General features: G+C 38.6%; 1 protein-coding gene across 1 annotated transcript in view; it reads right to left on the bottom strand.

Moving 5' to 3' along the window:
* Positions 1-8899: 8899 nt before the first annotated feature.
* The window catches only part of TRIM66 (tripartite motif containing 66), a 51452-nt gene continuing 43773 nt past the window's right edge, over positions 8900-16578 (bottom strand). The window contains exons 14-20 of the mRNA XM_049821330.1: positions 15813-15987; positions 14720-15027; positions 13074-13197; positions 11512-11586; positions 10212-10364; positions 9383-9601; positions 8900-9067 (exon numbers count right to left, since the gene is read on the bottom strand). Coding sequence (XP_049677287.1) covers positions 9029-9067; positions 9383-9601; positions 10212-10364; positions 11512-11586; positions 13074-13197; positions 14720-15027; positions 15813-15987 — 1093 coding nt within the window. The 3' untranslated portion in view covers positions 8900-9028. The remainder of the gene's footprint in view (positions 9068-9382; positions 9602-10211; positions 10365-11511; positions 11587-13073; positions 13198-14719; positions 15028-15812; positions 15988-16578) is intronic.

The raw sequence follows: 16578 nt of genomic DNA on the forward strand, positions 1-16578 counted from the left end.
GTGCACCAGTCCTGCCACAACCAAACTGGCCTTTCATTTCACAGCCCTCCACTGAAGTGTTCACCCATTTACCCCAGGTGAGAATCTGGTCAAATAATCACATAACAGCCAGGCCATAACAGTAAGGCTTATCTGTCTATCTTCACAATGAGAATTCAGTTTACAGCTATTTACAAAGCACTTTCTTTATCCAACAGCTTTGATGCAACTGTACATATTTTTAAGAAATAGCACGTATTTGTTTATTGTTAATACCTATTCATCTGGCCACATCTTTATTAGAAATGTGGCTGTTCTGTCTTTTCCATAATTGGCACGGAAGGGTTAGAGACACTTTCGGAAGACTCTGCTGTTTTGACGCTATCCATATACAAATAAAGCTCCTTTGACAAACACTTTCAGCTTCGTTTTCTCGTCTATTTGAATTTAAGCACTATCTTTTTCTAGAAAGAAAATAAAGGGGTAAATTAATTCCCCTCTTTCCCCATAGTACTAGATCGAGAGCGAGCTATCAAGAGATATATAAGCACTAACTGTTTTCTACCGGATCCTGAAGGGAAACAGATGGGTGTAATTATGGGTTTATGGAGGTCTTACCTAAAATGCTTATACTCAGCTGCCACATTACAGTTTGATTCTCGGTTATAAATACATATATTAATCTTTGTAAAAGTCTGTACAGATTTTGAGCTAAAGGGGAACATACCGCTTTGTAGCTACTTCATAGGGAAAGCGCATTAAAACCAGAAGGCACAATGACACTGGAACCTCCGGGACCTAAAGGAGAAGAGTGCTCGTTGCTTAAAACAACTAAAGTCACGCTGCAAGTCAGCAGAGGGAGCCAACTGCCTTATTTTAGACGTACCCTCAGCATAGCAGCCTGCCTGCAAGTCTTCGCATCGCTTTACCACAGGGTGGTCAATCTCCCGTTACCGGAGAGGAGTCGGTTGCCTCGCTGTGCCAGTTGGTCTAAAGGGAATATTGGGAAAACCCGATCATTAAAGTTTACTGACCCATCCAGGCTGTGCCACCACCTCTGGAAGTGACCAGTACCTAAATGGTACCTGAGAAAACACCTCAGAAAGCACCCATTTGGTTGCAAAGGCTATCCAAGGGAGAAATAAAAAAAGTTATCTTCATCTCCTCCCACCCCTTTACAACTGTGCAAGCATTTTATCTTTTCATACAAGCTGCAGAAACAGTTTTGATAAATTCAGTGGGGAGACTTGTATACAGAACTTCTCTGACAAAACCAGCAATAACAATACTGCGATGCCACCCCCATAGTATCACCCTCTGGTGTTTACTCACCTTTAATTCCTTTAAAGAAATTCTCCTTTTGTTCCTATAGGATAAGACAGTGTAAGACAAATGAGAAAGCAGCTAATTATCATGATGCATTTTAAAATCAGAACTGCAGTTTTGTCAGATAAAGTAATGTGAACACAAATGCCCGTGTGATTTCAGACCTCTAGTTCCAGACCCCCTTTTTTCCCCGCCTCACAGGAATTACAAGAAAACACGTACAAGGTTAAAAGGCACAGTCCCCCTGCCCCCAGCTCAGAGAGCCTTTTCCTCATGAGATCTGTTCCTCCTTGTTTCTCATCCCTTCATAACGGTGAGTTTGAAGGCAAAACTACCTCCGAGTGACCTCAGTTAAATCAATCAGTCTTCAATGCATTTACACGGGTAATCTTGAGGGAACAATTTGATTAGCTAATCATTTAATTACAAACTACTGAATTAATAATGCAGGAGAACTTAAAATGAGAAGGGCGTTACAGGACTGACAGCTGGGAAGAGGTGAGGCAACCAATGTAAATTTATTTTTAAAGTGAAAATACATTATTTGGAAGCAGTAAAATCCAATAAATGCAGAATCAGACTAATTCTGCAGGCATCTTCCCTTCTTTAGGCAGAGGAGTAGAAGGCCAGGGTTTGTGACTATAAATATACTCAGATATTTACAGTATTTCCTAATTAGGACCAGTGAAAAGAGGAAAATTATATATTCTCCTTCCATTAAGTATCTTTCTGCTATATGAGTCATCTAGATAGCAGATGAAGGGTGTGCTGGAGCAACGCTTTTCCCAGCTCCAGGGGCTGAATGTCTCCAGCGTGCTCCCACCTCTCCAGCAGTGTCCATAGCAGGCTGCCTCTCCCCTGCCCCCGGGGATTACAGGCCCCATGGCACAGAGCTCAGGCTGGCATGATGCAACACAACACAGCATAGCTCAGCACTAGCAGTCTGGGAAGAGCTTTTTACATGATGCAAGAGCTACAGCCAAGCAGTGAAACTGTCACCTCAAAAGATCATTGCTGTGATTTCCTTGTCCTGCAGACTCATGCCAATCAATACTGCTGGCACTGCGGACATTTTTGTGGTATTTAAAAGATCACAAAATAAAGAGTAAGACTTTCATTTTTCTTGAATGGTATGGAATATTACTTCTGGGGAGCCTTCATGAGGTCCATTCCCTGGAGAAAATCCATCCTGTTTGTAATATCCCTGAGATAACCTCACTCAGACAAAGATTATCATCACAGTATCCGCATTGCCCAGGCCACTGCAACTGCTCCTGTGCTGTAAGGCAGTCGTAGGTTTGCAGGAGTGCATTGACCATTGCCCCATTCCCCTTCACGGGATAAAACTTCCCTGTAGGTAAGAAAAGGTTTGTGTGATTCTCAGTACGGCTCCAGGACTGGGGATGCTAACCTCAAGCACCGTTTGCAGCATTCTGCCAGAGCCAAATCCCCTCCTCCATAATGAATGGGTTTAGCTGTGCCGCCCAAACCTGAAACGTCTCACAAGACTTTCATTTAACGCTGCTAGATGATAATCCTGCAACCAGGTCCAAGGGCTATATTCAATTTCCATCTCTGCTGCTCACTTGTTCCGTTAGCTTATCATGCTGTTTTGCAGTTATAAATGGGGAATATTTATAAGTACATCACAAACATGGATGAGAGCCAGTTTACCAATGCTTCTAAAGCCCTCAGAGACCGCAGGGAAAAAGAAACAGAGGAGTGTCCAGTGTTTGCTTAAAGCACTGAATTTTTTAAATGTTATTTCTCATCAACTGAAGCCCACACGCATGTGTTAATATACTGCACTGCAGATGCCTGAGGTATTTACAATTATGTGTAAGATGCAGCACAGGGTTTGGGGTGGGACATAAGGATGAATTTTGAATTGATTTTCACTTTATCTAAGATCTATATTGTTTCTTTATTTATACCATAGGATAAAATATCCTATAAGGTTTTTGTTTAATTTCTCTGATTTACGGAACTTTTGCATAGTTATATAGCTATCATCCCATTTTATTAAGATTTTCATTATCTGAGATTAAGGATGTTTTCCATTTGCTCTCTGGCTACAGGAGAGAACTGCTTAGATTGGCCCAGTGATCTGTAAATTCAGAAGTGTTGCACTATGCACCACAGACTACGCAATATAGTATAGACATGTGCATAAACTGTTTCCTTGACTTAAATTTCAGTCTGTTTTAGTGCTGTTGCAAGAAACATTAAATGTGTAGTAAATAGCAAAAATGCGATTATTTATAGAATGAACACACTGACTTATAAATTACCGTACAATCCAGAAATGACTACATAAAATATCCCACCACTCCAACACCCTAAATTTCCTACTACAACACAGTTTATCTGGTTTACTTTCAATGTCTGAAAATAGCACTGTTCTGCTGCTTTTTCATGATCGCTCTATGCTGACATTTGCTGGGCCAAATATAAAACCAGATTAAGTTCTATGAGTTTCTACGAGTATAATTCAACATTTGAAACACAATTAAGGTGCTGTGTTTGTTCATTCAGCCACGAGAGAAGTTCAGCCCAGTGCAGGCAGTCAGCACAAGACCTGGCAACCAGCTAAGTCTATAACATTTATCCACAGGAGCAAATCTCACTGTTTCAGAGGTGCAATCCAAACTTTAGCTGTGATTTGAATATTTTAAAATGTTTTCACTGTAATTTCCCATAAGGCATCTCATGACTTCCCTGTTAGTCCCATATCTGCAACTACATCAAGAAACTTTAGGAAGTCTACTGTAAAAAATGAAATAGCACCAACATATTTTCCTTGAGCAGGACATCATGGAATAATGAGTAAGTACTGAATTTATAAAGACGTGTAAGAACCATTCCTGCTCTTACTAACTTCATCAGAAGCAAGAGCAGGCTAATAAGCAAACAAGGAAAAATATTAAAGTATGTTTCATTTCCTGCCCAAATGTTACTGTATAAAAATACTTTTTTTCCCCCATCTAAAGTGAACTCAGGACTGTTAATGAGAAACATTGTCAAAAAGTCATTCTAGTGTGGCAAGCAAGCAGGTGCATCAGGTAAGGGAGGAATGTTGGAATAAAGGACAGATATATCATCTTAGCACAGACCATCTAGGAACATAGCATCTATGTTATGCCTAAAATAACTAAGTGACATCCCTATCATCCGTACTGGAAACCTGGATTCCCTCACTGACTTTCACAACAAATTTAATAAGCATTGCCTCAGTGTCAGACTGCCTCTGGAACACTTCCATACTGACATAATTGTCCTATGCGCTACAATCAAGATCAAGAATAGTAACTTACAAACTAACATCCACAGCACAACCATAAATCAGTGTTGCTACTTCCATAAAACTGGTAACCATCTCAAACACTCTCTAAAAGCAGTAAAATACTCCCTGACCTTCAGACACTACCCTATTTGCTCTGGGAAAAACACTTGCATGTCTTATCTCCTTAACCTAAAAAGGACTTTTCTACAGTGAAAATATACTGTGAGATAGAATTTACAGGGAATCTGTTACAAATTACATCCTATGCAGGAAGAAGTTATCTGAAAAGTATCTTTCAAGAGCCTTTTTTCAGACATTTGGAATGAAAATGGAGCAAGTGGAGCTAGACATTTGACAACAGATTTGAACATTGCAATTTCTCATCTCCAGTTAGTACTCCCACCACACTGAACACTTTTCACAACAAAGCCACCCAAATACCATATTCCTACTGTTACATAGCCCAATATAAACTTCTACAAAAGTCTACTTAGTAGACCAAATACTACCAACATACTAAGTGCTCTCATGAAAACACACATAACTACACACTCAAATGGACTTTCATAAACATTTACTAGAGGACAGGAACAGACAGTGGGGTAACATTTTTCAATAAATAATCACTCCACCTCTGACTTCTTGCTCCTGATCTACAAAGACAGCTTCAAAAGATGTGCAACCTCCTTAGCCCACAGCCACTGCCTATCTTTATTTTCTCTCAGATTATCTCACTGATATCTAATTAAAGTCAGATAAACTCAGCTGATATTTACCTTTGAAGTCTATTGCCTGTATTTCACACTTGAAGAAATTGTATGCCCAGAAGTTTTTTCTACATTTTCCTGTTTATACAATAGAAAAGTTACCTCTATCTACAAATTCTCTCTTAATTATGTCTGAAGAGCAGCACAGCTGTAACCCTGAAAGACGGATTCCTTAGCCCTCAAGCCAGTAGGCCTTTGGGTCAGAAAGTCGCTGCTGATAGTTTTATAGTCCTGTAAACCAAACTGAGAGGAACCAATAACAATAGAAAAACACTTGTAGTGCCTGTTTGACTTTTGGCCAACAGCATATTTTTGTTCTATTATTTTTAAAAATTATTCCATAATTCTTCAATTTTGAGCATTTTCAATTTTAGAATATCTTTTCTGATTCCTTCTGATTATATACACTGCAATAGTTTTTTCATCTCACTAGTAAGTGGTATGTTCCTTGGCATTTTAATGTATACGTACATTTAAACTACACTTTTTGTTACTTGTTCATGGCATGTTTGGGTCTCACTAACTTACACTAATTGAAAAATGAAAAGGCAAAATATCTACTTGGTATTGAAAATTCCAGTACAAATAGAAAGCTGATCTCCTGTGTTAGCATAGCTGCTTTTGTAACCATTCTACTTTGCCATCGGTAGTTATCAACTTAGCTACTAAGTGTTAAATGATATTTATATAATCCATATACTAATTGAAAGCAGATGTACTTGGATCAAAAATTTCAGATTGATGTGCAAAAATACATTTCACATATTTTATTGTTCAGCAAAGCACATTACACACATAAACATGCAGTCATTTGATAATCTGAATTTGTAAATACCTGTTTGTAATAACTCTAACGCCATTCTGCTATAATCATACTGGAAGCATGTCTTTAAAATTGTCTGTAGGGGAATGAAAGTCAAATTTGTAGCTGTCATTTCCTCTTCAACAGACCTGTTACTGAAGTGTAATTAATCTCTTTTCCAACTGCTTAAGCATGAAGAGGATTTTCCCATTCTACATGTAACCCATTACTAAAGACAAAAGGAAAATTGTGCCCTTGGTTGCATTTTCAGGAGCCTAGTGCATTCACTGGGGTTTCCACAGTGTTTCTGGCATTTGTTTCTTCTATACTTACTTCCAGTGGAAAACCTCCTTGCTTACTTTCCTACACATTCTGGATTGTGAAACGGGATGTGTGATAGAAGAAAAAGTAACTACATAACCTATCACTTCTCTTTTGGGTCATGTGGGCTGTTAGATTTCAGAAGAGAGCACCTTCATTTCATACCTGTCAGTCCCATTACCAGTGTGCAATTGGACTTCAACAGAGTAAACGCCCCAGGAATTTATGAGCCCTGGTGGTGTGGCATCCAGCAGCAGAAACATCACAAGCCAGCAATTTTAAGGCAATGTCTGAGATGAATAATGTTCTTAGAACATACAATGTATTGTGAAGTTGCTGACCCACAGATTTGTGTTTGAAAGTATGCAAAGTCATATGTATGAGTTCAGTTTTTGTTCTGCTTACCAACATAACATGATGTTTACAAGTATTTTTTTTAACTGTTACTATGTCTTAGAGAAGTAATCCAAACCAAAGTTAGCCTTAAGAGTGCTCAGGTCATAAAGTTCTGCCAGTACACATCCAAAAGGTGTCTTATATATGATGACAAACTAGTACACTTCTATTTTTAATAAAGGTATAATATACCCTGGATAAATTTTATGAATACAGGTGTTCTCCAAAGCTAATGGTACCATTAACAAACTTACAGCCTTTAAGAAATAGAAGCAGGCTCTTGTTGACTCTGCCCTTCCAGGAAAAGAGGAAGTTGCAAATAGTCTCTCCCATTTCTACATTTGCCCCTAGGTGAAGGCTATACAGCATATCATTTTTGTGCTATTAATGGTAAAAGATAGGTCTTTGGTGGAGGAATTACCAACTGAGAAAAGGTGATAACTGTAGCAGAAATAAGGGTGATTAATTCCATTACAAACCTGCACTCCTTTCCCTGTGCCAAGACACTTAACTGTTTTGAGAACAGGAGTTTGACATAAAACACACACACAGGAATTCACATATAGAAAACGTAAAGGCTGTCCCTTCAATCTCACAGTTTTCCAGTCAGCTTATAAGATCCAGATTTTCATTTCTTCAATGAAAAGAAAACATTAGTTCACTACCAAGTTAATGACAAACAGTAAGTCACATAGACAGTAGAATATAACGTTCACATCTTATTGTTTCATATATAAACCTTTACTTTAAAGTGTCATCTAAAATAACATACATGGTTACCAGACCAAATAGCCCATATAAACTATGCTGAAAATATCATCTTTATTTACAGGAACCTAGTTAAAATGAACTGTAACTGTGTTTGGGATCTGTAACCGTGTTTGAGATCTACAACAGCCCTTCTCTCAAAGTCAGACCACAGCCCATCTTTACACTGCTGGGCATAGCTCTAAGGAGCAAGATGTCCCTCACACACACAAAGAAAGCATTGGCCACCCAAAGATCTGGCTCACCTGCTTCTGGAAGAGGTGGGAAGCAGCTTGCAAACCATCACTCTCTGATCAGGTGTCATGTCTTGTTACGTATCCCACCCTTCAGCCTTTACAATTACATGCTACCCTTTGTTCAAGTGTACTCTAAAATTGTTCTTCTGGCCCTCGGCGGTGTTCTGCCAATACATTGTGGAATTTAGAAAAAAAAAGAAAGCTTAAACATCCTTTCATTCTGTTTGAGTCTCTACATATGCACATTATCATCATGTTCTAGTACTGTTGGTAATCACAAGAAATAAGTAAAGAGAAAATCAGAAATATATGATGTTATTTTATAGGCACTTCTATAACCATGTAATTCCTTTCATAGTTAATTTACTGACTTCCAGTATCTGCTTTAAAGAAAAACAATTGGCTTGGGTTGTATAAAAATTCTATGTTTGAGACCCAAGAAATGCCGCACTGCTTTACAAAGAATGAATTAGATACCAGAAGAATCATTCCTTGCAAACAGAGCATCCAGTATGCACTCAGGAACAGCTCACACAGAACCCTAGTATTATCACTGTTAACATGTGTTCTTTCGTGATTTAATGAAAATGCTTTGCTTCAAAAGAAACAGCTAATCAGATAATCACATTAGACTGTATCTCATAGGCCTTGCGCAGTCAAACTCCCAGAAAAATCATTGAATAAGACAACAGAATTATGGCTTTTATGACTAAACATTGAATTTACCACAAAGAGTGGCCAACATTCACACTGAGGTTGCAAGATTATTACATGGTTACCTGTGCTCTATAAAATAGAGATGTCATGTTGAACAGATTATAAAACAGTACTGCAGTATTAGATATTATTAGCATGTTACTTTTATTATTAATCATCATTACCTATCACCAAAATATTAGTACTTCAGTGTAAACACTGCAAAACATATACATGATTTGACAGATTGAATATTGACAGATTCAAACACTTTGGATCTGTTATCTATCCACAAGATCTAGAAATAAGGCATATGGTCAGCAGATTAGGAGAGTTTAAATAAACAGCCCAAGTGCTTTGCTTTCCTCCCACACACCTTAACTCTGTCAGTTATGCTGCTGGATTCCTCATAGCAAATCTCGTATCTTGAGGAGGTCATACCTGAGGAAGGCTGTTAGCTGGCTGAAACATTTTTTTTAGTTTTTTCACTTCCCTGTGTACAAAGGAAACAAACAGTGAATAGCTAGAGGGCTTAGTCTTTTTAAAAATCTTGACAGAGTTTTCTGCTAGGAAGGTAACTGTGTGGCCTGAGAGACTTCATTTGTTCATGCTCACACATTTATACACAACTGACATTTTATTCCACTCAGAGGATCTTGACATAAAATTGTAGAACTGATCAAATCTCTGCGATAGAAGCTTGACAGTATTCCCACACAGCCCTGTCCAAACTTCCCATCAGTAGCTGTAAACAGAATTAGCAGGGTGGCCACTTAGCAACCAAATGCTTTTGCTTTTGCAATCTTACAGCATGGCGCCGTCTCCTTTTAGGCTGAATGCAGTCCTGTCCATATGATGGCCACTGAAAATCTTTGGGGGGCATTTTGCTATTCTGACTTTCCACTTCTTCAGAATCAGAGTCTTCTTGTTGCATTGAAGGAAAATGCCTATCTGGATAAATCTCCTTTAGTTTGCCCTCAAAGAAGACATCTAGGCATCGTCCAGCCTCAGCAACCTCTGAATCTGGCTGTAAGAGAATACATAACCATTCAGTGTTACCACACACAGACATCATCAAGGATCAAAGCCAAAGGACTACCCTACCCTAATGTCTCGCCTTGGTTCTGTCTGCTGCACCTCTATTAGTCTCCTGCACACTTTCTACAGCCCATTAGTCCCTCTGCATTTACAATGTAAGTAAAAAGCAGATGCTGCTGTTAAGGAACACATTTCTGCACCTCTAAGAAAAAGAGATGTGCAGTGAACTAGAAAGAATAGCAGTCATCATTGCTTAGGAATTTCTATGCACCTACATTTTCCCTAGCTATTTTGCTCGCTCTGACTGGCTTCTCACAGCAAACTCAGCATCATTCCAAAAAGTTGCCTCCTAAGGTATCCCTCTGTAATTTTAGAACCTTACGTATCTCATGTTCTCAGATCCATATATATCTCTATTTCTGTCATTTAAAAAAAATATATATATATATATAATTTCCAAAGAGTAAAACTGATTAATATTTCTATTTATCCCAATCCCATATCTGATGTCAATGGAACCAATAGTTACACCAATGTGACAGCCTCAAAGAGCAACCCTCTGGTTTGCATCCCCCCACTCATGCATATTAGAAACCTACATAATTGAACTTTGCACAGTTCCAAAACATGAGACGCACGTCAGTCACAAGTTCCTCAGGTGCAGAATAGTGGGACTTGTCCTTTTTTTGCAGCTTGTTTCGTATGATTGACAAATCCATTGGCCTTTTGATGATCTGATAATAATGCCGAGCCTGCAATAAGAATAAAACACAGGTATGTAACCTTTTTAACTAGAACAATTCCTCTCCGTTGACTTCTATCCAAGTTTGGACAGAAGTCACTGCAAAGGATTCCTTGCATCAGGGAAGAGAGCTCTAGTCTTTTGGTGCCTACACTTGCACGCCATCTTCCTGGGTGCCTCTTGGTTTGATTAAAAACATATTTGCTTGCAAGAATAATCTTGAATATAGCACACTTCAGTGACTACTTTGCTATTTGCACTTTCTAAAGTTGATCCCCAGATATAAATGTCGTCATTTAACCATAATCAATAATATATGTAACATTGACAACTAGCTAACATTTCCCCCAAGCAGTTACAAAAACAATGTCCTGAGATACTGGCAGCTAGTACTGTGGGAAGTAGTCTGCCAAGAGTGACTAAAAATATGCTACTATGTACTCTTTAAAGTTCAACAAAAGCCTTTTTCAAAGGGCACCAGCTACGAGGATATCCCACTCCTTAAATCTTTCTGGGTCAAATCCTACTTGTTATGTAATGTGTTCCATAAGTTCATGGCAAGCTTTATTAGGTGGAATATTTTTTATGTTATTGTTTGGACTATTCCTTCACATAAAACCTTTTTTTTTCCTCCTCCAACTTATTTCACATTGTGTTCTATTGTTACAATGGCACGGAACTACATCTTCCTTAAAATAACCAGTTAATATTGAAAAGTTGAGTACATGGATGAAACAGCAGTCTCCACATCTTCCCCTGAACACAGTCACATTACGACCCTCGTGTAAAACACCAGAAAAGAGGGAGTTCAGTTTTATGTCTAAAGCAGACCTCTCTTACAGCAGTGCAACATCCTCCATGTATGCAGCAAGCCAACCTTCTTAATCACTGGAACCCCTCATATACCTTGAGTATCCTACCAGCATCTTAAATTGGCACCCAAATCTGGCCTGAGAACATTGGCCAGCATTTACCTGCCTCTGACCTGGCACCTTCAAAGCACTTGGCAAGAGGGAAACACCCACCCTTTCCCACAAAGCAATACTGTTCAGAAAAAAAAGCTAATGAGTATCTCTCAAAAAATCAAAGGAGAAACTTGTGAGGTGTGCCACAGTATTCTTTGGATTCCCTCTGACCCATGCATGTGCAGTACTTACCAGGGGGCTGACAGGTTCGTGGAATGGGAGGCTCATGCTACTGCAGAACAGGGAAAGCACCAGCTTTTCACACTTCTGTAGAAGCCAAATTTGAAATATATTTAAATTCAAAACAAGTGAGTTTCATTCTTGTCCTTAGTTAATCAATCAAACTAACAGCAAGGGGAGTTTTCACATAATCTGTGCATTTCTGATGCAAAATGGTACACTTCATTCTAATCTGGGGGACTTTTTGCCTCATAACATTTTTATAGTTTTGAAAGTGAGGATAGTCAAGAAATGCAAGAAAAGAAACATTAGGTAAAAGTTTGTGTATGCATGTAGCTTTCGTGGAAACTCTTGGGGATTCATTGCTCTTACTATTTCCTTTCTGCACTCCAGATCTATTCCTTGGCTGATGACTAAAAAAGACAGCAGCAACAGTGTGGAAACAGTTAAATGGAAAATGTTTCACACTGTTCCTATCCATTCATACAAATGGATGTAAGTTATGTAGTTGGTAGTACTGTATGAAAACAATTCCATTTAATCATCATTAACTTGTAAAATACTTATACTCGTCTTTGCTTTTTTTCACTGATGCAAAAAAATGCACTACAAAAACATTATAAGCCATGTTTGCTCACAAGCAATGGCATTTCTAATCAAATCAATTTTCTAAATAGACCCTCACTAATCAAGATCCCAGCTATTTCTGGCCAGTTGTACCCAATCCAGTAGAAACAGGGATCACATCAATGTCAAGAAGTTATGTCCAGCTCTTTATGGACAGAGTAGCTCAGGTCTGGAAACAGCATGGATGAATTTGAACAGTGCTGTTGCTATGCTCATAGGCCTTGCCAAGGGGCCCCAGTGATCTAAGAACCATTGCTGTTTTCTTTATGTATGGTGCCCAGACTAGACCAATGCCTTATTCTAGGCTTCATTTGTACAGGACCAACTCTGCATGTACACTCAGCTGTGCAGACTTAGCCTCCCTGTCCAGCTGTCACCAACAAACACAGGACATTTATTTGGAATTCATGGCTTCTGAGTACCGAAAAGGCATATTTTCATGGGAGATTTGGTAGAGGAAACTGATAATGGGGATGTAAAGAGATAAGCTTAAGAAGACCGTATAATGATTTCAATCCAACCAAAAGTCAAAAAGTGTCTGCATCACAAAAAGGTTGTTCCAACTGGCCTAAGTAGATGCCTGAGAAGGTGCCAAGTCTTAAAGGAAAAAGATTCAGTGGCAGAAAGCCAGGCAAAGTTGACTCAGGGAAGCTTATTCTGCTGCTGAGTATGACTTCCCTGTTCAAAGGAGAAAGGAATTCCAGATCAGCCTGTTTCATCTTTCTATAATATGTCATTCATTTTAAAATTGAACAGCAATGTCTACGTAGAAGGGAATGATGTAACTGAATACTAACAAATTACTAGCAATGCTTTTGTTGTATTTACTATTCTCTGAAACATTCAAGTGGCAACCAAGTCAAAACAGTCATCTTTCCAATGAAAAGGCAAAGCCTCATGCTGAGATATGTCCTTTTCTAAATAGTACAATATATAGTTATTCCCACCTTCTGGTCAAAGTCATCAAGGCCATATTGCGCATTATAGCTCTGGCTGTAGCGTGTGTTTTCACAGTCATATTCTACCTCCGGCTTCACTGGATTACGGCAAAGCGTGCACACCCACTCTCCCCTGCCAAACAAGAAACCAGAAACTTGACAGCAACCTTGTCAAATAACAATTCTCACAACTATATTTGGAAACAAGTCTCATCCTTAACTAGTATTACAATAGCAGGCAATCTGAAGCCCATTGTACTAGATGTTCTTCAAGAGATTTGAATCTATTTAGAAGTGTAATAATTTCAGATTCTACTCATTGCACTTTTTCTGTCACAGAAAAAAAAAGAAAAAGACAAAATAGTAAGTGTTTGAAATCATGTACCAGCAGTGTGTGCACCTGCATTGGTTCAAGTGCTGTTTTTAAAAAAAAAATTAAGGAAAAATAGCCAACAGTTGGATCATAAGACAAAACCAGATCTGTTTGATAACTGATATATTTATTATCAATTGGTATGATAATTGACATATTTATCTAAGAAACCAGCATTTTCAGAAAAAGTCATAATGTGTGCTAGTACACAGGTCCCCAAACCAAAAAGACGTAATTCTGCATGGGCATAAGTTTCCTTCCCAGTAGATCCATTTTCAGAAACCTCTTGAAGAATTTTCATAAAGGCAGTGATGCAACTTCTGCAACATCAGGGCCTGAATAATTATAGATTAAGGTATATTAAAGAACTATGATTACAGAACTTTAACTAAGGAAATTAATTTACTTCATTATAATTTAGCTTTGCCTAGGAAGTTTATTTTAAAAGGAAAACCTGGTTTTCACATTGTTTTGAGACTAGATGTTTAATAATGACCTAGCTATTAGAGAAAAGAGTAAAAAGCCAAGAGATGGAAATTCCTGCTTTTTGAACAGAAAGAACAAACCAGAATCTCTAAACTAATATCTGCAAAGGTATTTTTCTCAGCTGAGACAGTTATTTGGGCTTGGGACAAATGAAGTAGCTTCTGGTCCCACCTGATAACGATTTGTAACAGAATTTAGATTACACACTACCAGTAACGCACATCATTCAGCCTCAGTTTTGAAGTTTGGTATGTGGACACACACTTAATTCTGGCTCTTTGTCACGTACAATTCATCTGTGACAAGTTGCTAGAGAAGATATGTCTTAGGGAAACCAATATCCTAAACATTTCCACAAAAGCCCCAATAATCCTAAATTTCCTATAAAACTGGGTAGAACACTGAGTAGGAACTCACTGGTTGCCCTTTCTTTGTGCTAGTCACTGTTCTTGCAAAGAGCTGAAGTCTACACCACAGTTGTTACATGAGAGTTAGGATTTTATTTTTCTCCAGCGTCGTAAGAATGTTTCTAAAGCTCAGGTCTGCCACTTCCTTTGTTGTGCTGGCCAGCTAACTGCAGAAAGGGCATACATGACTGGAAACAGTTCTTGTTAATAATTCATCTAGTTCCTAGTGTGTAAGACAATTCTCCCCTTTGCAAGAAAAGTAAGAAAAAAGGCAAGTGAGAGAAGCAGTCCCTGCCCTTGTGTAAGGTTGGAACATACAACCCCAAGGATATATTCTGCCCCAAGGCAGTAAGCAGAAACTGAGCATATTAGCGAAATGTCATACATACACTGGAAAGCTGAGCAGGGCTGGAACATGGCAGGAGAGATGGAAGACCTTGGGACAGTGATCACAGCACAACAGTTCTCCTCCATTAAGACACACAGCACAGAAATCCTCATTTTCAATTGGATTGACTTCCTGAGTAACTGGAGGTTTTTTCATGGTGGACATGCCATTGCTGAGCTTCTGATCAACAGACAGATTATCTACAGGAGGAGATTGTGTCTGTCCTGCAGCCTGGGATATGAGAAATTTTCTGTCCTCTGAGTTCTTCTCTTTGGATTTCAGTCCTTCAGGTGGACCATCTTTATTTATCTTGAAGGAAGAAAAATCTGGGATCACACAACCATCATTTCCATATATAAGCATACAGCAGCAGTAGTCATCTGCAGACAAAATGGTTTCTCTGCAGTGAACTCTACTGGAGAGGGCACTGGAGTTCAGCAGGCCCATGCTCAGCTCGACGCCTGCCACTGGCTGTCCAGTTCACCTTGGTCAAGTCATTTCCTCCACATACCACAATGTAACAGCACTGTGAGAGAGCTGTACAGATTTCATATCACAGATGATAGAAACAGGATACTTTACAATCTTATTTGCAAATTTTACAGTGAACAGCTCAAAACAAACAAACAAAAAAAAAAAAGTGCAGTTTTTTGTTCCCACAGAAATTCCCATTTCCTTCTGTGGAAAGTTCACAGTCAAGACTCCAATGAAGCAACAGAATACAAAGCTTGTCAAAATCTTTTACACTGTGATTTCTGTAATCGGTTTCTATCACTTAAATATGCATTCAGGTCAGTTTTAAGCTATTTATACTATATTTGTAACTAGACAGATGAGCCAGGTTGTTTGCTAGATTACAAAAACACTACAGCTATCCAATCCCAGAGACAGACTTCTCAGAAATTGAAGTATCAGGGAGCTACACAGCAAACTAAACGCTGCATTCTCTATTACTTCAACCCATCACAGAAGTTTCCAAGGGTGAAATAAATCAACAGACTTGTGTAGTGTATAATAAATTTCAGAAACTGTGGGTACAAGCCAGTGGAATAAAGGGGAGAAAGCAGGTAAAGCCTCATGGAAATTCCACTCACCTTTATAGACATACTTGAAGACTGGGTCCCACATTCAGTTATCAGGAGGAAATTGCCCTCCTGCTCATTGTCCTGTGGCTGGAGCTTAAACACTGGGAGCTCCCCCGTTTCTGATGTACATATTTTCAGACGTTCCAGTCGCACGTAGGGGATCTTCTGCTCCTTAGGGCCAGCTCTACAATCAAAATGACAGATGCTTAAATTCAGTCATATTCCACAAAATTCTCCTCCCTACTGAGTTTCAACATTTTTCACACACTATTGTTTGTGCTTCTTTCCCTTTGTATCTGTGACTCTGCTGGCTAAACACTGAAAATCTGGATGTTTTTTCACATGCCGATTCTTTAAGAAATGTGAGTGCAATCACTTTACTCATACGTGTAAATGTATTACTAACTTCTGTGTTAAAACTTTGCCCTGCTCTGTATATTTTTGTTTTAATTATTCCAGTTTAAGTCATGCTTGATACTTTTCAGTGTAGCTGGCTTCAAGCACGAACACAGCACCTCATCAACTTTACTTCAAAATATTATCACAGCAGTAGCTGAAAACAATACTTTATAAGATTGTTGAGATAATGTTAATCCTGTTCCCATTATATTTTTTAGGTTTAATTGGGGCTAAACAGTTTCTAATTGTTCAAGTGAGATAAGTTTGCAAATATTTATTCATTCTGGAAAATTACATAGAATAACAGAAATACATGAACTCACCACTTCTTTTAAATTGTTGTTTTCAAGTTAAAGAGAATACCTTACAACTTTCA

This window comes from Accipiter gentilis, chromosome 17 (assembly GCF_929443795.1).
Source record: "Accipiter gentilis chromosome 17, bAccGen1.1, whole genome shotgun sequence".
NCBI lineage: Eukaryota > Metazoa > Chordata > Aves > Accipitriformes > Accipitridae > Astur > Astur gentilis.